Source organism: Trachinotus anak, unplaced genomic scaffold (genome assembly GCF_046630095.1).
Source record: "Trachinotus anak isolate AG129_WGS33_773 ecotype Australia unplaced genomic scaffold, CSIRO_AGI_Tana_v1 ptg000012l, whole genome shotgun sequence".
Classification (NCBI taxonomy): Eukaryota; Metazoa; Chordata; class Actinopteri; order Carangiformes; family Carangidae; genus Trachinotus; species Trachinotus anak.
Genome location: NW_027273863.1, coordinates 280,499 through 300,983, shown reverse-complemented (window position 1 = coordinate 300,983; position 20,485 = coordinate 280,499). Strand labels below are relative to the sequence as shown.

At 40.0% G+C, this 20,485-nt stretch overlaps 2 protein-coding genes and 1 long non-coding RNA gene across 4 annotated transcripts in view; 2 read left to right on the top strand and 1 right to left on the bottom strand.

Annotated features, from left to right (window-relative positions):
* LOC139629368 (myosin-7-like) overlaps positions 1 to 16,870 on the top strand; it is a 33,050-nt gene extending 16,180 nt beyond the window's left edge. Inside the window, exon 28 of the mRNA XM_071491935.1 lies at positions 16,758 to 16,870. Coding sequence (XP_071348036.1) covers positions 16,758 to 16,778 — 21 coding nt within the window. The 3' untranslated portion in view covers positions 16,779 to 16,870. The remainder of the gene's footprint in view (positions 1 to 16,757) is intronic.
* LOC139629367 (myosin-7) lies at positions 1,568 to 16,870 on the top strand. Of its 2 annotated transcripts, none has more exons than XM_071491933.1 (38): positions 1,568 to 1,623; positions 1,770 to 1,982; positions 2,240 to 2,383; positions 2,514 to 2,670; positions 2,771 to 2,798; positions 3,152 to 3,257; positions 3,364 to 3,456; positions 3,534 to 3,597; positions 3,694 to 3,792; positions 3,907 to 4,010; positions 4,634 to 4,772; positions 4,856 to 4,974; positions 5,076 to 5,225; positions 5,341 to 5,511; positions 5,600 to 5,909; positions 6,064 to 6,137; positions 6,248 to 6,453; positions 6,534 to 6,657; positions 7,408 to 7,544; positions 7,658 to 7,913; positions 8,052 to 8,294; positions 8,371 to 8,547; positions 8,660 to 8,805; positions 8,925 to 9,015; positions 9,108 to 9,497; positions 9,617 to 9,743; positions 9,878 to 9,996; positions 10,721 to 10,917; positions 11,153 to 11,336; positions 11,661 to 11,826; positions 11,926 to 12,050; positions 12,133 to 12,441; positions 12,526 to 12,729; positions 12,949 to 13,245; positions 14,850 to 14,954; positions 15,214 to 15,309; positions 15,614 to 15,748; positions 16,758 to 16,870. In XM_071491933.1, the coding sequence occupies exons 2-38, from the start codon at positions 1,782 to 1,784 to the stop codon at positions 16,776 to 16,778; spliced, it is 5,814 nt and encodes a 1,937-aa protein (XP_071348034.1). In that variant the 5' UTR covers positions 1,568 to 1,623; positions 1,770 to 1,781; the 3' UTR covers positions 16,779 to 16,870. The 2 variants fall into 2 exon arrangements, with proteins under 2 accessions (XP_071348034.1, XP_071348033.1); XM_071491932.1 differs by having other exon boundaries at positions 6,061 to 6,137.
* LOC139629370 (uncharacterized) lies at positions 15,905 to 19,367 on the bottom strand. Its single transcript, XR_011692951.1, has 2 exons — positions 17,997 to 19,367; positions 15,905 to 16,846 (listed from the first exon to the last, which is right to left on the bottom strand). It is a non-coding gene; the product is annotated as an uncharacterized lncRNA (long non-coding RNA).
* Positions 19,368 to 20,485: the final 1,118 nt, after the last annotated feature.

The window sequence follows — 20,485 nt, the reverse complement described above, 5'->3', positions numbered from 1 at the left end:
ATTTATATGAGACAGACGACAATGTAAGACCATCATCAGCAACAGCTGAGATGCAGAGGGAAGGATCCTGAAAGCCCCTGTAGCTGTTCTCCTCAATCAGTGCAGGGTTCCCAGCAGGAATTTCACACAGTTATCTTTGTCCTCAAAGAAACAATGCCATGACAACAGGGCTGAGGGGCCAGCTTTTGCTAGCTGCTGTCTGATAATGGGAAAAGGCTTCCACTGTGACCTTGGCATCACATTGCAGCATAACATGCTGGCATTATCCTCCATTGTGTGTCATCATTACTGCCTTTCAGTAAGTCTCAAGCATGTCACCTGTGGCAGGCCTCTGTCTGTGCTGCCTCGCACTTGTCGCCTGCTTAATCTCACCAAGTAATGTTCTTTATTTAGACCACCCCACTTGGTATCTGATGGCTGTTTACATTACCACAAAGTCCATTCTATGATGTCGCACGCAATTTGTTACCAATACCTCACTGCAACTTCACTTAGGCCCTCTGCATAATTAAGACCTATACATGACCTACCTCTCTAAAATATCTCCCCAGCTATTTTCTTGCCCTCCTTTGTGTTTGGAAAACAATACCAGTAGCTTACATTTATACAATGCTCTGTATTATTGTAAGCCATGCAAAGAATGTGCTTTTGATTTTATTTGCTGCTGTTCCAAGAAACATTTATGCATATTTTTTTTGTTTATGGAAGAAAATGCAAAACTATATTGTATGAGAATGTAATTTGATAATTAAAAAAAAAAAATTATTGAAATTATGCAAAACAAAACTGATAAATAAAACACAAGTTAAGATATTTTGACTCATGCATGAAAACTGAAAATGTATTTTCAGTTTTTAATTATGATTTTGATGTTGGCCTCTGCTGCACAATGATGTCAGAAAGGACCAATAAATTAAAAAAAAAATTATATATGAACATATTTTAAAGATATTTGCTCTAAGTTTTGTTTATATCAGTGGTCTCGGTGTTTGCTGTCCGGTAACTACCTCTATTACATCAGTGATTGTGAATCATATTTGTTTGATCTGGTAGATAACAAAAAGTTTCTGATCAGTAACAGTCTTGGGGAAGTTTCTGTTGTGTACAGCATGTATTGTTCCTGTGTCAGAACTTAAGAGATGATAAGAAAGGAGTTCCTCCCTTTGTCTATTTTAAGATTTCGCTGTGGTGCCCTGGTCCCCTGGCTGCTTAAGGATACCTATGATTAATCACTGCACTGCATGGAGTTCCTAATATGGCCTCGTCAGGAGACCAACGCCATCACTGATAAGACCCTTACCCGCTGATTTCTATATTACTCTCTCCCACTCATTAACCCCCTCCCTTCATGCACCCCTAACCTAACTCAGACACAATAACATTCCTGCACCCTGAAATGCCCCTCCATATTTGGCAGAGGGGCTTTGTTTATAAGGAGAACTCATGGTGAAACCCCCAATTGGTCACCATTCTATCTTAAGGTAAGGTAGGAGGACAATGGCTTGGAAATCACCTTCTACACTTTGGTACTGCTGGTGTGGACTGCAGATTGGTTTCATCAGTTTTCATTACTTTTTTCCTCAGGACCATTAAACATCTTTCCTCTCAGTCCGGATTTCTAAGGTAAGAGCATCTGAAAAATGAAAACGTGTTTGATTTAAATACAGCAAATTATATGACAAAAGAAAGAAAAAAAATGTATCCTACAGCTGCCTTCATTTAAACACATAATATGGACTTAATTGCAATTGACATTATTATTTTCATAGCAAAGGTGGAAAATGGGTGACGCTGCCATGAAAGAGTTTGGGGCAGCAGCCCCATACCTAAGGAAGTCAGACAGGGAGCGTCTGGAGGCCCAGACTCGCCCCTTTGACATGAAGAAGGAGTGCTTTGTTCCTGATGCTGATGAGGAGTATGTGAAGGCTTCCATCGTCAGCCGTGAGGGGGACAAAGTCACTGCTCAGACTGAGAAAGGAAAGGTCAGTGAGCCAAAAAGCACAGCTTGCCTTGCATACAACTGGTTCCCTAATTAGGGAACGGTAGTAATACAAGAGATGATTCAGGCCCATTTGTCCTTTAGTCAGGTAGCAGAGAACCAATTGCTGACAAAGACACGTATGCGCACAGGCATAATGATCAGGGGCTCTTTCTTACAACGCACTCGTAATGTTTGAAAGTAGCTGAAATTCCTCAGGATTACTGACTGTGTATTAACACTGATTATTTCCATTTTCAGACTGTCACAGTGAAGGAGTGTGATGTCCACCCTCAGAACCCGCCAAAGTTTGACAAAATTGAAGACATGGCGATGTTCACCTTCCTTCATGAGCCTGCTGTGCTGTTCAACCTCAAAGAGCGTTACGCAGCCTGGATGATCTATGTAAGCTGAAAGCTTTAAAAATATATATAAAGCAAAGATTGAACCCCTCGCTTACTACAACATACTACATTTCAATACCTAATATAATTCTATCCTAAATGTGTGCTGTCTCTCTCTCTCATTCTCATAGACCTACTCTGGGCTGTTCTGTGTGACTGTCAACCCCTACAAGTGGCTGCCAGTCTACAACCAAGAGGTGGTTGTTGCCTACAGAGGAAAGAAGAGGACTGAAGCTCCTCCTCATATCTTCTCCATCTCTGACAATGCCTACCAGTACATGCTCACTGGTAAAATACCCTCAGTTATTATGTGTTCACAGAAAAGTAAAATGGAAAAAATGCTAAGGAATCCCAGGATCCTTGAGTGATTCTGTCTTCTCTTTTTCAGACAGAGAAAATCAGTCAATTCTCATCACGTAAGTTTTGTTTTCATGACTTGAGTTTTTGCTGAAAAGCTCATTATTCCCTTTAATATTTGTACTGTTACATCTTAAGTGGTCTGTTATTCCATATTGGAACAGAAGACTTGAATATGTCTATGAACATTAACATGGGCAGTAATTATGGATAATAACCGTCAGAGTTAACTTGTGAGGCAGCTGGATTGTGTAACACACCATCTGACACATCAGTTTAAGTCAGATTGGCTCTGAAAAAACAAACGCTAAAGAAAATTCCATGTACTTGACTTAATCAACTTGATTAGTTGCATTTGATGACTTCTACCCATTTGTTAATTTATCAAAAATGATTCAATGTGTGTCCTCAGTGGAGAATCTGGTGCTGGGAAAACTGTCAACACCAAGAGAGTCATCCAGTACTTTGCCAGCATTGCAGCTGGAGGTGGGAAGAAAGACGGGAGCTCTGAGAAAAAGGTTATTATGCTCAATTTACAGAAAATAGAACCTTTAATGGTGCACTGCACTGTTTTCTTTAATCTTCATCTATTTGAACAAATGTTACGCTCCTGTATTCTTTTAGGGTACTCTTGAAGATCAGATCATCCAGGCTAATCCAGCTCTTGAGGCCTTTGGAAATGCCAAGACCATCAGAAATGACAATTCTTCCAGATTTGTAAGTTTTTGTCTGTAATGAAATATCCCTTTGTGCCTCTTCTATTTTAACTTTTTTTTTTTTGTCATAAATTTTAGGGCAAATTCATCCGAATTCACTTTGCTGCCAGTGGAAAACTGGCCTCAGCTGATATTGAGACATGTGAGTAGGCTCTTTTTTATAATTTCATCGGCTTTTCTCCAATTATGACAACAATTTCCTGTCGTCTCAGCTACATAATGAAATTATCTTTAACAGATCTGCTGGAAAAGTCTCGTGTCGTCTTTCAGCTAAAGGCTGAGAGAGACTATCACATCTTCTACCAGATCCTGTCTCAGAAGAAACCTGAGCTGCTCGGTAAGTGAAAACAACTTATCTTTGGACCTGTAACAGCTGGTAGTTGTAATGTTGCTATAAAGTATCTCCAGCATGCAAAGGTCGGACAGAAGTGTATTCTGTTTTTCTTTTCAGAGATGTTGCTCATCACCAACAACCCCTATGACTACGCCTTCATCTCCCAGGGGGAAACAACTGTGGCCTCCATCAATGATGCTGAGGAACTGATGGCCACTGATGTGAGTGGGGTGCACCATAAAGTTTTTTCTCGGAATTATCTGATAGTTACCTTGTAGTGTTCACCTAAATATAATGGTTTATGACCGACAGTTGTTGAAAAAAATAGAAAATCTATAGTTTTTTTTTAAATTGGTAAAATAGTGCAACAGACAACAACAAGTCTACATTTTATCTGCATAGACCTCCTACAGAGAGTTTTTGTAACACTTTAAAAGATTATTAGTTTTATTAGTTGAGATTCAACAGTTCATCTGTTTCGCCAATGCTAACCAGTAAATGGTTTACTAATTGTTGGTTAAATATTTGTATATACATTGTTGAACATTACTTGAACAAAAAAGATTAGTGACAATTTTTAGTGAACTGTTACACAGAAGAAACTGAAAATGATACCACCACCACCGCTCAATACGAATAGTGTTCATCACGGTAACAGCAATAGCTGTTGGGATGGGCTTATGAAACTTGATGTCACTGACATCACTACATGAGAGCAAAAAAGATTTGAAAAGACTGGATTAGATGTCTAATGTCAGAGGGCAACGATGCTTAATGTGGCTGCGATCCTGGTGGCTCAGAAGGCACATTCTATCTTATCCCCCACATCTCTGCTTTCATTCAGGATGCCTTTGATGTGCTGGGATTCACTCAAGAAGAGAAGAATGGCATTTACAAGCTGACTGGTGCCATCATGCATTATGGTAACATGAGGTTCAAGCAGAAGCAGCGAGAGGAGCAGGCAGAGGCTGATGGCACTGAAGGTCAGTGATGCGCATGAAGCGCTGAGAGATGATAGATGGGATAAAAATGATGTCAAGAGTTAATGGTTAACTTGTGTTCTCAGATGCTGACAAAGTCGCATATCTAATGGGCCTGAACTCTGCTGACCTCATCAAAGGTCTCTGTCATCCAAGAGTCAAAGTAGGAAATGAGTGGGTCACCAAGGGACAAAATGTCCAGCAGGTAAGAATGAAGAATGTCCACTGAATTACGATAGACAAAGGAAGCAACATTCAGTGTATAACACTCGCTATTTACTGTAACTTTTGGATTTCTTTTTGTAGGTGTACTATGCTATTGGTGCACTGTCAAAGTCAGTGTATGAGAAGATGTTCCTGTGGATGGTGGTGAGGATCAACCAATCCTTGGACACCAAGCAGCCTCGTCAGTACTTCATTGGTGTTCTGGACATTGCTGGATTTGAGATCTTTGATGTGAGCTTCTTCTATAATACTTTTGTATAATTTAGAGGCAAATAAATTAAATAAACTCCACCTTTTTGTCAAATGCAAATGCAAATAACAACGTATTATATTGATATCATTACAGCTCAACACCTTTGAGCAGCTGTGCATCAACTTCACCAATGAAAAACTGCAACAGTTTTTCAACCACCACATGTTTGTGCTGGAGCAGGAAGAGTACAAGAAAGAGGGCATTGAATGGACCTTCATTGACTTTGGTATGGATTTGCAGGCCTGTATTGACCTGATTGAAAAGGTGAGATACCAGGCTATGAGACAGACATGAATAAAAGTAAATTAAAATATGGCCTGTTTTCTAAACCATTTATATTTTGTCTCCTCAGCCCATGGGTATCATGTCCATCCTTGAAGAGGAGTGCATGTTCCCCAAAGCCTCTGATGCCACCTTTAAAGCTAAGCTCTATGACAACCATCTGGGGAAATCCAACAACTTCCAGAAGCCCAGAATTGTCAAAGGAAAACCAGAGGCCCATTTTGCCCTGATGCACTATGCTGGAACTGTTGACTATAATATCAACAACTGGCTGGTGAAGAACAAGGATCCTCTGAATGAGACCGTTGTAGGACTCTACCAGAAGTCTTCTCTGAAACTGTTGTCTTTCCTCTTTGCAAATTATGCTGGAGCTGATTCAGGTAAGAATAAACTGTATGTATTGTATTAACCTGCACTAGGAATGTCAATAATTTGAAAAATTTGTCCTTGTGAGAAATGCAAGACTGAATCATTTGTGCCTGGTACTGTTAATGCAATCTAATGAGACTGTTAATGCTTATGGTTTATTAGCAGAAACTGGAAAAGGCAAAGGAGGAGGAAGCAAGAAGAAAGGCTCGTCCTTCCAAACTGTGTCTGCCTTGCACAGGGTTAGTAAAGACAAACAAATAGAAAGGCTACTTCATATGGAAAACAATGACAGAAAGATATATGTCACAATAACCACCTAAACTTTTAAAATGTTTTATTAACTCCACAGGAGAACCTGAACAAGCTGATGACCAACTTGAGGTCTACTCACCCTCACTTTGTACGCTGCATCATCCCCAATGAGACCAAGACTCCTGGGGCCATGGAGAATCCTCTGGTGATGCACCAGCTGCGCTGTAATGGTGTGCTGGAGGGCATCAGGATCTGCAGAAAGGGCTTCCCCAACAGGATCCTCTACGGAGATTTCAAACAGAGGTATTATATCACATGTAAATTTTTGTTTATTGTATTATTCCAAAAGAAAATGGAAGTACAAGTCTTTTTTGATTTTCCAGATATCGCATCCTGAATCCTGCTGCCATCCCCGAGGGTCAGTTCATTGATAGCAGGAAGGGAGCTGAGAAGCTTCTTGGATCTCTGGATATTGATCACAATCAATACAAGTTTGGGCACACAAAGGTAATCAATAAAAAGGAAAAACAAAAGCACATGTGTTACATCGTCTATGCCCAGAATTACAGGGAAACATCAACAGTGAACACAGTAAACATGAAGGACCAGTGTGGAGGATTTAGGGGATTTATTGGCATTAATGGAATAAAATATTCATAATTACGTTTTCATTAGTGTATAATCACCTGAAACTAAGTTTTGTTTTATTTTTGTTAGGTTAAAATGTGCCCCTCATATCTACATATGGAGTGGGTCCTTGTCTTCTGAGCCTGCCATGTTGCACCACCATGTTTCTACAGTAGCCCAGAATGAACAATCCAAACACTGGCTGTAGAGAAGGGCTTACATGTTTTAACGTTACCTGAATAACACTGTTGGTTCTTCTACATGCTTGGAAAGTGGGGGGTGGTAGGAGGGGTATTCAGTTTGTTTCTCACCAGATGCAAGTAAATCCTACACACTAGCCCTTTGAAGCCAGTTTGTCTTACTTTTGCTTCACAGTAGCAATTGTGACAACAAATGACAACTGCAGTACAATGGTAAATGTGAAAAGTGGTACAAGAGTGAGTGGAAACAAGTCATCAAATAACGATACCAGCTGAATAAATTTCAGTTACGCAGCAATATATTTGGTTTGTGAACATTAGTTAATATTTGCTATTGTAGGTTTCAGTCTGTGACAGGAAAATGTCCTAGAGTGGGAGCCATTAAGTTGACACCTGGTGAATATTTACATGTTGTGCCATTCCCCTAAAGGTATTCTTCAAGGCTGGTCTTCTTGGGCAACTGGAGGAGATGAGGGATGACCGTTTGTCACTCATTATCACTGGAATCCAAGCTCGATCCAGAGGTCTGCTGGCAAGAGTGGAATTCCAGAAGATTGTTGAGAGGAGGTCAGAGGAGTCATACACTTACAATAACTACAACCGAGACAATGATAATGGTTATTCATAATTATCTCGTTTTGTATTAAGTGGTGGTTATAACTTTGGTTGTTCTTGGACAGAGATGCACTATTGGTGATCCAATGGAACATCCGTGCCTTCATGGGGGTCAAGAATTGGCCCTGGATGAAGCTGTTCTTTAAGATTAAACCTCTGTTGAGATCTGCTGAGGCAGAAAAGGAGATGGCCAACATGAAGGAAGAATTCCTGAAGCTGAAAGAGGCTTATGCAAAGTCTGAAGCTCGTAGGAAGGAACTAGAGGAGAAAATGGTTTCACTTCTCCAAGAGAAGAATGACCTGCAGCTCCAAGTCCAGGCTGTAAGTCTAATAACAGGATTTCAAATATTATGATGTCAAAATGTTAATTAAACCTTAAATAACAAATGCAAAATAATACATACACACAACTTACCATATGTTAGTAATATTATCAACCATGTAACAATTTCAATTCAGGAGCAAGATAATCTTGCAGATGCTGAAGAAAGATGTGAGGGGCTGATCAAACACAAAATTCAGATGGAAGCAAAAGCCAAAGAGCTATCTGAGAGACTGGAGGATGAGGAGGAGATGAACGCTGAACTCACAGCAAAGAAGAGGAAGCTGGAGGATGAGTGTTCTGAGTTAAAGAAGGACATTGATGACTTAGAGTTAACTCTGGCCAAAGTGGAGAAAGAGAAGCACGCCACCGAGAACAAGGTACAACAACTACTCAGCTATTTCAGTGGCATGTTTTATCGTGTTTACAATACCTACATTATTTCTCAATTTGTAGGTAAAGAACCTGACTGAGGAGATGGCTGCTCTGGATGAAATCATTGCCAAGTTGACCAAGGAAAAGAAAGCCTTACAGGAAGCTCATCAGCAAACACTGGATGACCTGCAGAGTGAGGAAGACAAAGTCAACACTCTGACCAAGGCCAAGGCCAAGCTGGAGCAGCAAGTGGATGATGTATGTATTTCAAAGCATTTTGTCTCAATTATTTTTAATGTTTTTAGAAGAGTCATTCTCTGTGCAGTACTTGTTGACAGAAAATGTCACCTTCTCTAATGATACAACCCAGCTTGAAGGTTCTCTGGAACAAGAGAAGAAAGTACGGATGGATCTTGAGAGAGCAAAGAGGAAGCTGGAGGGTGACCTGAAACTGACCCAGGAGAGCCTAATGGACCTGGAGAATGACAAGCAACAACTTGAAGAGCACCTAAAAAAGTAATTATCCTATATGTATGCCTGTATTTCCTGGAATACAAATATGAAATATGGATACAGTAACACTGTTATTGATATACAGTTGTTCGAACTTTTATTATTTCACTATTTTACCACAGGAAAGACTTTGAAATCAATCAGCTGAATAATAAAATAGAGGACGAGCAGGCCATTGCTATTCAGCTCCAAAAGAAGCTGAAAGAGCTCCAGGTAATGGGTGACTCATGTGTAATGGTTCAAAATTGATAAAAGTAATAATAATAATCAACAACAAGAGTGACTTAATAATTATGGCTCAACAGGCCCGCATTGAAGAACTGGAGGAAGAGCTTGAGGCAGAGAGAGCTGCCCGAGCCAAGGTGGAGAAGCAGAGAGCAGACTTGTCCAGAGAGCTGGAGGAGATCAGTGAGAGGCTGGAGGAGGCTGGAGGAGCAACAGCTGCCCAGATTGAGATGAACAAGAAGAGGGAGGCCGAGTTCCAGAAACTCCGCAGAGACCTTGAAGAGGCCACTCTGCAGCATGAAGCCACCGCTGCCACACTCAGGAAGAAACAAGCTGACAGTGTTGCTGACCTGGGGGAGCAGATTGACAACCTGCAGAGAGTCAAGCAGAAACTGGAGAAGGAGAAGAGTGAGCTCAAACTAGAGCTGGATGATGTGGTCTCCAATATGGAACATATTGTGAAGACAAAGGTTAGCTTAACTGACAAATAATTTTCTGCTAATGTTGACATAGCAGAGATATGTGGGTATTTGGTGTGTAATGGGGTGTATTCAAAATTCTTATTTTGATGTGATTCATTTATTTTTAGACAAATCTTGAGAAGACATGCAGGACTATGGAAGATCAGATGAATGAATACAAGACCAAGTTTGAGGAGGCTCAACGCTATATTAATGACTTCAATATGCAAAGAGCAAAGCTTCAAACAGAAAATGGTACGATTTTGCAAGCTTTCAAAACATGAAAAATCAATAGGTGCTTCTGGGAAAAAAACAGAAACGATTTTTCATAAATCTTCTTGGTGAAGGTTTTTTGGGAAAATAACATTCTGCATTTTCCCAAATACTAGGTGAGCTCTTAAGACAACTGGAGGAGAAGGATTCCCTGGTGTCTCAACTGACAAGAGGAAAAATGTCCTACACTCAACAGATTGAAGACTTGAAGAGACAACTAGAGGAGGAGACCAAGGTGAAATGAGGTTCCATTGCTTACTGTACTGACAGCACTGAACAGTAGTTTCTAAGTGGTGTATATAGGTCTGTTACCATGGACTACAAATAAAGACATAGACCAGCCTTGGTGAGGTCACAAATAAGTTTCTGAAGAGGGGTTTTGAGCTCGGATGGGCTGCTCCACTGTCCCCATCTTGTCAGTGCCTGACTCCACCTAACTCCTGGCTAATCCAAAAACGGACAAAGAGGTGGTGCATGTGTGGAGCTCAGACTTTGGTGCATGACAGTTTAACAAAGGTTGCAAGCATACGCTCTCTTTAGCATCATTAGCACAGCTGGACATCTTGGCGTCTTGCTTGAAAGCTAAGGCTAATTCATTTGCTGGTTGATTAGAAAGTTAATGAGCTAAGCTAAAGAGCCAGGTATGTCAGTGCCTATACTGATACCTGCTGATTAGTGCTAACTTCACTGACTTGAATTAGCTGAGGTGACACTGAGTAGACAGCTAGCAAAATGTGATGGTGCTCACCTGTCACTCAAAGCGGCCTGGTGCCCCTTTATTTCTGCTGTAAAGTTGGACATTTTAACATGGGGGTCTATGGGGACTGACTTGCTTTTGCAACCAGCCTCAAGTGGCCATTCAAAGAACTGCTTTTTGGCACTTCCATGTTGACTTCATTTTTCAGGCCCAGGGAATTGCCGCTTGGGTGTCACTCATTCATATGATTTTGTTTCAACAGGCAAAGAGTGCTCTGGCACACGCAGTGCAGTCCTCTCGTCACGACTGTGACCTGCTCAGGGAGCAGTATGAGGAGGAGCAGGAGGCCAAAGCTGAACTGCAGCGCGGGATGTCAAAGGCCAACTCTGAGGTGGCTCAGTGGAGAACTAAGTATGAAACCGATGCCATCCAGAGGACTGAGGAACTGGAGGACGCCAAGTAAGATAATTTAAGATCCAAATTCATTATTCAATCTGTAATTCCTAAAAAGACATTTTACTTCATCTATCAGGTCAGCTTTTTGTTTGTGTTATGTTCCTACTAAAATATAAGACAAACAAAAAGTTTGTCTGTTAGATGACTAAGCAGCCAGCCACAGTAGTTTACAATTTGACTATCTAACAGGCACAACTACAGGAACATTAAATTATTTGAATGATTGATTTGATTTAAGGAAAAAGCTGGCTCAGCGTCTGCAGGAGGCTGAGGAGGCTGTTGAAGCAGTGAACGCTAAATGTTCCTCTCTGGAGAAGACCAAACACAGACTGCAGAATGAGATTGAAGATCTCATGGTGGATGTGGAGAGGTCTAACGCTGCTGCTGCTGCTCTGGACAAGAAGCAAAGAAACTTTGACAAGGTGAAGTACTGGGAAGAACTCGTGAGCACCAAATGTATCAGTTGGTAGTATCGTCTCTCACCTGCAGATTTGATGAATTTTTAATTTGACCTTTTAACTTGATAAGTTCCATTAATCCATTTTCTCCAGAACTAGTCCAAATAGGTCTCCCGTTGAGCAAATTTGAGTTGAGGGTTACTATAAACTTTATATCATCTACATTTTTTGGTTTTATTTTCAATAATGAAAAATTGTTCCCATGAGATGATGTATTCCCCTGCAGTCCTCCTCTCTCCATTCATCTAGTACATATCCACTTAACGCTGGTCTTTCTGTCCACTGTAGGTCCTGTCTGAGTGGAAGCAGAAGTATGAAGAGTCTCAGTGTGAGCTTGAGGGCTCTCAGAAGGAGGCCCGGGCTCTTAGCACTGAGCTCTTCAAACTGAAGAACTCTTATGAGGAGTCTCTGGACCATCTGGAGACCATGAAGAGAGAGAACAAAAACTTACAGGGTAAGATCTATCACTGGGGTTTGTGTTCAAGTTTCTGTAGACCTACTTTCTAGTGTTAATTATAAAGCCAACTTAATCACACTGTTTGACATCCAACAGAGGAGATATCTGACCTCACTGAGCAACTTGGTGAAGGTGGTAAGAGCATACATGAACTGGAAAAATTACGGAAACAACTGGAACAGGAGAAGAATGAAATCCAGTCTGCTCTTGAGGAAGCTGAGGTACAGGTCTTCCCCAATGTGTACAATTTAGAGAAACAATGTCTACTGTTATGTTCAAAGTCTGTACTCTCCTGCCCACCAGGCCTCCCTGGAGCATGAAGAGGGCAAGATTCTAAGAGCCCAGTTAGAGTTCAATCAAGTTAAAGCTGACATTGAACGCAAACTAGCTGAGAAAGATGAGGAGATGGAGCAGAGCAAGAGGAACCTGCAGAGGACCATTGACACCCTGCAAAGCTCTCTTGAAGCTGAGTGTCGCAGCAGGAATGAGGCCCTGCGTCTGAAGAAGAAAATGGAGGGAGACCTCAATGAGATGGAGATCCAGCTTAGCCAGGCCAACAGGCAGGCAGCTGAGGCCCAGAAACAACTTAAATCTGTTCATGCACATCTAAAGGTAAACTGGTAAAGGAAAGGCTTACTTTCTTCTGATGTTTGAAGTGGTTATAAAGATTAATGTGATTGATGTCATCCCATTCAGGATTGCCAAATTCAGCTAAATGAGTCTGTTCGGGCCAATGATGATCTTAAAGAGAACATTGCCATAGTTGAGAGACGCAACAACCTGCTTCAGGCTGAACTGGAGGAACTGAGGGGTGCTCTGGAGCAAACTGAGAGAAGTCGCAAACTTGCTGAGCAAGAGTTGCTGGATGTTAGTGAGAGGGTGCAGCTACTGCACTCACAGGTAAGATGCAGTACTTGCACCTGGTGCAGTTCTTTTCTCTTACTGCCAATTTACTGAGGAAGTCTATTATTGAATTTTACATTGCTTTTTGAGACCCAATCATTTATTACAATGAGTTCAGATGATTCAATGGTTTCTTGTACATCACAAAGAACTTGAAAATATTACTGTTTCTAAAGTATAATAATGCACCTTCTCTCACATCTCAAATATGTATAGAACACTAGCCTGATAAACCAGAAGAAGAAACTTGAGGTTGATGCTTCCCAGCTTCAAACTGAAGTGGAGGAAGCGGTGCAGGAGTGCAGAAATGCAGAGGAAAAGGCCAAGAAGGCCATCACTGATGCTGCCATGATGGCAGAGGAGCTGAAGAAAGAGCAGGACACCAGCGCTCACCTGGAGCGTATGAAGAAGAACATGGAGCAAACCATTAAAGACCTGCAGCACCGTCTGGATGAAGCTGAGCAGATCGCCATGAAGGGAGGCAAGAAGCAGGTGCAGAAGCTCGAGGCCAGGGTAAGAGAAGTTTGCCAGTATACAAATAATCACATCTGTTCTTTCAACATTAATATTATATAAAGCTGCATTATCATATTTTAGCAATTACAACACAGATCAACTCCAAAACAAGCCGACTGACATGCAGCACTGATATACACTCAGGGAGCACTTTATTGGGAACACAATCCTAACACTGGGTAGGGTCTCCCTTTATCTTTCTCAAAACAGCCTCAATTCTTTGTGGCAACAATATGTTGGAAACTTTCCTCTAAAATTATGCTCCATGTTGACATGACCGCATCATATAATTTCTGAGATTTGTCAACTGCACATTCAAGCTGCCAATCTCCTGTTCTACCACATCCCAAAGGTGTTGTACTGGATATAGACCTGGTGACTGTCATATTCATGGAATCAGTTTGAGATGAGATGAGATTTTTGCTTTATGACATAGAGCGTTATCATGCTAGACGTGATCATTAGAAGATGGTAAATTGTGGCCATGAAGGGATGAACAGGGTCAGCGAAAATACTGAGATAGGCTGTTGCATTCAAGCCACAATTGATTGGTATAAGGAGACCCAAAGTGTGCTAAGAAAACATTCCCTACACCATTAACATCTAGTTTTGGTGAGCTTCTTGACAGATTTGGAACCTGATGTGGTCTTCTGCTACCGAAACCCATCTGCCTCAAGGTTCGATGTGTTGTTCATTCAGACATTCTTTTCTGCTCACCTCAGTTGTAATGAGGGGTTATTGTAGCTTTTCTGTCAGCTCCAAACAGTCTGGCCATTCTCCTCTGATGTCTGTCATCACCAAGGTGCTTCCATCTGCAGAACTCTTGCTTATTGAATGTTTTTAGTATTTGGCTCAATTCAGAGTAAAACTCTATACTTTGAGTGTCAAAATCCCAGCAGATCAGAAATACTCAAAACAGTCTGTCTGACACCAAAGGTCATTTCATGGTCAAAGTCTCTGAGATCACATTTTTCCCCATACTGATGTTGGATCTGAACATTAACTGAAGCTCCTGGCCTGTATCTGCAGGATTTTATGCATCACATTGCTGCCACATTATTGGGTGATTAGATAATTGCATGAATAAGCAGGTAAACAGGTGTTTCAGACAAAGTGCTATGTGAGTGTATTGCTGCCTTCTAGATAACTGCTGTAACAACAGCAGACTTGAACATCCCGTAAACATTATAATCCCATCACAGTCTGGTCACAAATATATGTTCATCATTCCCTGGCCTGTTTATTCTGGTTTGATCTCCACCAAATTCTGAGGAAAATATACATGTCTTTAATTAGCTCGATGGCCACTGTCTTCACAAAAGTAGTTGCTATTTTTGCCTGTCTGCTGTTAATAATAATGGGCAGGTTCTGTGCAGTGGGGGTATCTGAGCTTTGAAAGTGAACTATGCCATAAAACCAAACCATTGAGCTAAAATTGGGTAAAAAGCTCTGTACGGCTGTACAGTTGGCTCTCTCACTTGGAATTTGTTGCCTTTCTCATTTCAGAGTTATTTCACTAAGTGTTAAAATATACTTATTAATGAAGCTTTGAGCTACTTGTGGACTGGTGAATTTCCAATGGGTGATTCTTCTGATGTTAGGTGAGGGAGCTTGAGAATGAAGTGGAGTCAGAGCAGAAGAAGAGCAGTGAAGCTGTAAAGGGAATCCGTAAATATGAAAGACGCATCAAGGAGCTCACATACCAGGTCAGTTTTTTGTTTACCCATCACCATAATCTTTACAAATACCAAAAAGTGTTGTGTATTTTTATCCATACCATGTATACTGTTTATAGGCATCTTCTTACCTGCCCAGAAATGCATGTCCATTGTCCATCGAGTATTCTACTATACCACACCTAATTTTACATACTTATTATTTTTTGGGCAAAATTAGGATGGTAATCAAAGACAATGCTCCTTATTGAACTTGCGAGTCTCTTTCCTATTCCCCTGATTTATACAGACTGAGGAAGACCGAAAGAATGTTGCACGTCTACAGGATCTGGTTGACAAGCTGCAGCTCAAAGTCAAAGCCTACAAGAGAACTGCTGAGGAGGCTGTAAGTGTGGGCTGGAAAACTTGTCTCTCATTTGTGTTGTGTGCTCAGTGTCTATAAACTTTATAGTTACAGTTCATACCACATCTATATATTATATAGCCTGTTATTATTAGTAGTAGTAGTAGTACATTTGTCAAAGCTAAAATACTGTTAAAACACCAGCTGACTTGAATTTTTACAATGTGACCACACAAAGACATTTATGTAGCTGTTTTCCCTTTCAGTTGATGACAATATGGCCTTATGTCCATTGCCTCTTATTGCAATGTAATATTGTGTTCTGCCTTTTTGTTGAATCCTGTAGGAGGAGCAGGCCAATACTCATCTGACCAAGTTCCGCAAGCTGCAGCATGAGCTGGATGAGGCTGAAGAGCGAGCTGACATCGCTGAGTCTCAGGTCAACAAGCTGCGTGCCAAGAGCCGTGATGTGAGCTCCAAGGTAAAAAGCTGTTCTATATTTCATCCCAATACTTACACAGAGCTATCCTTCCTCCTTCACAATATTACACAATATTGAATTTTAGTGTAATCCACTTCAAGTTGTGTTCTGCATGAAATGCAAAATTTGTTATGACAGAAATAAATCAAACCAGTCTTTGCACAGATCACTTTTATTTTGGGTGTTTTTCTGGATTTGGTAAATTGTATTAGTGTATTTAATAGGGTTAGTGGTAATATAACTTTTGGCACAGGGGATGCTCCATGACAGTCTAACTGCTTCATTAGTGATTTGATAGTAAAGATGGGACAGAAAACAAGGAGAGAGAGAGAAATGCATGTTATGTAAAAAAGGTTCCTGTCCAGATTCAAACCAGGACCAGCTCATGGTTAGCAGAGGTTAACCATGAGGTGGCATGGTTAGTTTTATTACAAGATTTTCATCAGAAGGATTTTTTTTGGAAATGCAGAGCCAGCAATAAACATTGCTAACAAAACAAATCAATGTAAATGAAATAATATACAAATCAAGATCCCAAACAATGCTTGACTTATCGTACATGTTTGTTAGAGCATTTAGTTTTTGTTAAAACTGTATTCCCGCTTCCCACAGTTTGTACTGTCCACCCGAGGCTACTACTGTGTTATTAGCTCTAGTTAGCGCTCATGCACACTTTTTGTTAACCTTCTATTTTAAAAGGTGAATGTCTGTTTTCACAGAAAAAAAGGAAAAACTGTGGCTTAAGACTTACTGAAGATGAGCTTGGCTCTTCAGCTGTCTGTTTTTTATGATACATATTTTTTCCAATCCTACAAATTCAACAATTTCAAATGATTTGTGAAGCCAATATGCTACATTGAGGGAATACTGATATTAAAAAAAGCATTAACCTCTAACATCTTGAATGTTCAAAAATCTAGTTCTGGTGTACTACCTTGTGTAACACTTGTTGAGTCTTGTTGGTCTTCTGTCTCTAATCCGTCTCTTTGTCCACTTTCTATCATCACAGAAAGGGCTAGATGAAGAGTGAAACTCACAGACGGCCACCTAAGAGCTTTGGGATCTCCTGTGCTGTAGTCCCCTTTGTCTCCAAAGTAACTGTAGAATAAAACATAAAGTGCATTTAAGTTGTGTAGAGTCCTCATTCATTTGAAGCGGAAAGAATGCTCCATGTTAAAGTTAACCTGTAGACAGCAGCAGACAGACATGTATTGTGATGAATTGGTCAAATTCTATGGGCTCTATTTTCCTGTTCACTAGGGCAAACAGTTTTTATGCAGTTTTCCTTGGCCACAGGTTTATTTTTTGCATCTGTGCCTGTTTCAAAATTCATGGCACCAAATGTTTATGTTTGCACCACAGTGGGAGGAAAGGTGCAGCTCAGACTGTGTTTATATATAGTAGGTGATGCTAAAATCAAAACACCTCTAAATGATGCCAAGTGTGGCCTCTTTCCATTTGCTACACTTTTTTTTTCCATCTACTGCAGATTGATTGATAAACAACCAACATTACCCACATGATTCTGTAACCCACAGTTCTGCAGAAACAACAAAACTGCTGTTTTTCCTATTGAACTGGAAAGTCTTTACTGACAGGTTCCAAGTTTAACAGTAAAATCATCAAAGCTCAACCTGAACCAATGTCACTTGCAAAATCAATCCTGGACCTAACTCGACCTTTTTATGTAAGACTTGATGTGACGTGAAATTAAATACAGGCACAGATCTGCTGCTGGACTGTAAAGGTAAAAGGGTACAGGATAATGTCAGGGCGCAGGGCACAATGACAAAAAATAAATAATAAATAAAGTAATAAATGATGAAGAACAAATGAAGATGCACTGAGTGCAGAGACAGAATCACCTCCATAACCTTAAGGGATTAGTTTTTCACTTGTTCTTCTATCTGCTAGAAAATCAGCTCCATGGAACAGACACACATGCACACTTTACCACAGTCCTGCATATACTGCACTGCACCTTGTGCATTTATCTAAATAGTAACTAGCAAACCTCCAAATCCTTTGTTTAAAGAAAGAAATATTTCATCTTAATTATTTTCACCTGGAAATGAAGGACATTGTCAGGCTTTTTTCTTTGTCACTAATTTAATATATCACCCAGGTGGTAAATGTATTTCAGTAAATGAGGACAGAGTATTAGTGCGAAAAAAAAAGGCACAACAGGAAGTGAAAACCACACACACATACAGTATATTGGAGCAAAGCAGCCAAAGAAAAAACTAACTTGGTTACTGTGGAAGGTCACGAATAGGAACAGGTTGATGTTAGGTGGTTCACTTCTGCCACCTGGTGCTGACACTCTGAACTGTTGTCTGACATCCTGTTATTGCAGAGATGTTTTCAACACAGACTATTAAAAAAAAAAAAAAAACTTCTGTCAAACTGTAGTATTTTGGAAGTATGTTTCAGTGTAATGTCAAGAAATGATATTGGCCTTTTGCCAAATGTTCTGGCATGTCATATTAGTGTGAATAACAGGCCCAAAAGAGTAGCAGTAACAAACACTGCACAAAAATATTGAATCTGAAGTTATGCTTTTTTTTTTTAAATCCTACAATATCTTTTTCTCCTAAAAACAAATAAAAAATCACCAAGTGATGTCTAAGTATTTCAACAGTTTCTAATAAAAATCAACTTGTTCAAGACTTTTCTCAAATAAAGTGTAATTTGCATCGTGTCAAAATACTGACGCTGTGAACAGAGCTTATTTGTTCAATGTCCATCATTAACATGGCAAGAACTTAGCCACCAAGAAACTACATGTCTTACACTGCATGTCTTCTAATTTTTTTAATTGTCAAAAAGAACCTTCTAGAAGAAACAGTGCTGAGCTACTCTAAATCTGTAGATGTAGTAGAAGAGAAGTATTTTTTTTGCTGGGTGAAGACCTGAGGCCATATGAACTTTGAACAATTGTGAGAATGGCCTTTCTACTGAGATGAGAAATCTCAGTAGTCTATACAAAGATGTGGAAATAGCAACACTTACATGTAGCAGGTTTTATCTCCCTCTATGTCTTCAGGAAAGAACTTCAGAGTAAATTAAACATATTACTTCAACAGGTTTTGATATAACACAAAACACACGTTATAATTCACTGACATTGTTTTATTCAATTCTAGTGGGTGAAAATTAAACATTATGATTTATCAAATTTCAGCTGAGTTGTATTGGGATCTCATATTATCGTTCTACAAATTTCTGTTGTCCAAATCAAATCATGTTTCAGAGCAAGTTTAAATAAAAATAAACAATATCAGTTACTGAAGTTTTGGTCTAGTTTAGTCTTACATGATGTACAACAGTGGAACGTAGTTCATTGCTTTAAACATTAACAATTTTTCATTCTGTGATATATATATATCTATATATCAATATTGAAAAAAAATCAGTTGTAATATTGTACCATGCAACATTCAGTAAAACAATTTTTCACTGAGGGATCAACTGCTGCTCAAGATAACACACAATGTAATACAAGTGAGACAGAATCAGACAAAATACAATACAAGCAAATAAAGGGTTGAAACTGAAATTACAATAAACTGGACTTAATCAGAACTGTTACACTAAAACTGTCCTCTACCTGAGTCCAACTTACCTCATGTATCTGCAGCGGCTCAGAGGAGAGACTGATACAAACATTGAGCTGTCAGCAGGAGCAAAGTGAAGGCGGGACACAACTTGATGTTTGTCGGGCACCGAATGCTGAGGTTGATCTCACACGGCTGTGCCCTTCAGGTTTTAGATATCTGTAGGGAGATTACAGGATGACACATCAGTGGTTAGTGTTTTTCTTTTGTCATCCGCATTCTAACACAAACAAAACTATATAAGCCACAGCTTTGTTTATCTTCCCGCTGACACCTTAAGATCATCACTTTAACATCTTTAGCTTTGTGCTAGGCATCTCTGTGTCAACAGCTTAGCAGCATCGGCTTGGGGTGTTTAGAAATGCTTTAGAATTAATTAGCAGACACCACGACACCACCAACAATAGCATATCGAGGTGACACCATTTGTTCTTTCCATTTAAGAGCTTAGCTGTCAACAACTGGCTGTACCTTAGAGGAGCTATGACTCTGTGCTGATCCAGTGAGAAGGAGATGTGAGCCAGGAAGGGGACACAGCACAGATGAAATTTCCACCGGGATTCAGACAGCTGAGAATGAGAATGTGTCCAACAATGTGAAAGCAAATTCTGATCAACCCTCACAATGTCCACTGGGACACTGCTGGGCGCCAAAGTTCAGTCTCATTTTACAGAAGGAAACAAAATGTGCATATATATAGCTAAAGGACTAAGTTTGAATAGCTGTTTAGAACAAATCCATTTCTGTTTTTTTTCTTTCTCTTTTTCTCTCTTTCTTTTCTATAGTGCATGGATTCAAATCATTAAGGAGGACACATCAAATGATTGTATTCCATGATGGAATAAAACTTTAAAAATTATGAAAGTTGTGGTCTAGAATAAAGGGAGGTTTCTCCATATATTTTCAGTGCCATGCACCTGTTACCCCTCATCCATCACGACATCACACACTGCAGTTCAGCTATATCAGTGCCCTCAGAGGCTGCCCATCTCAATCAGAGAGAAAAAATCCAGGCAAGAATTTCACAGGGTTATCTTTGTCCTCAAGGCCAAAGGAAAGGGAATAATGCCATGACGACACCATGAGACAAAGGGTGTAGACCAAGCTGGGTAGAACAGTG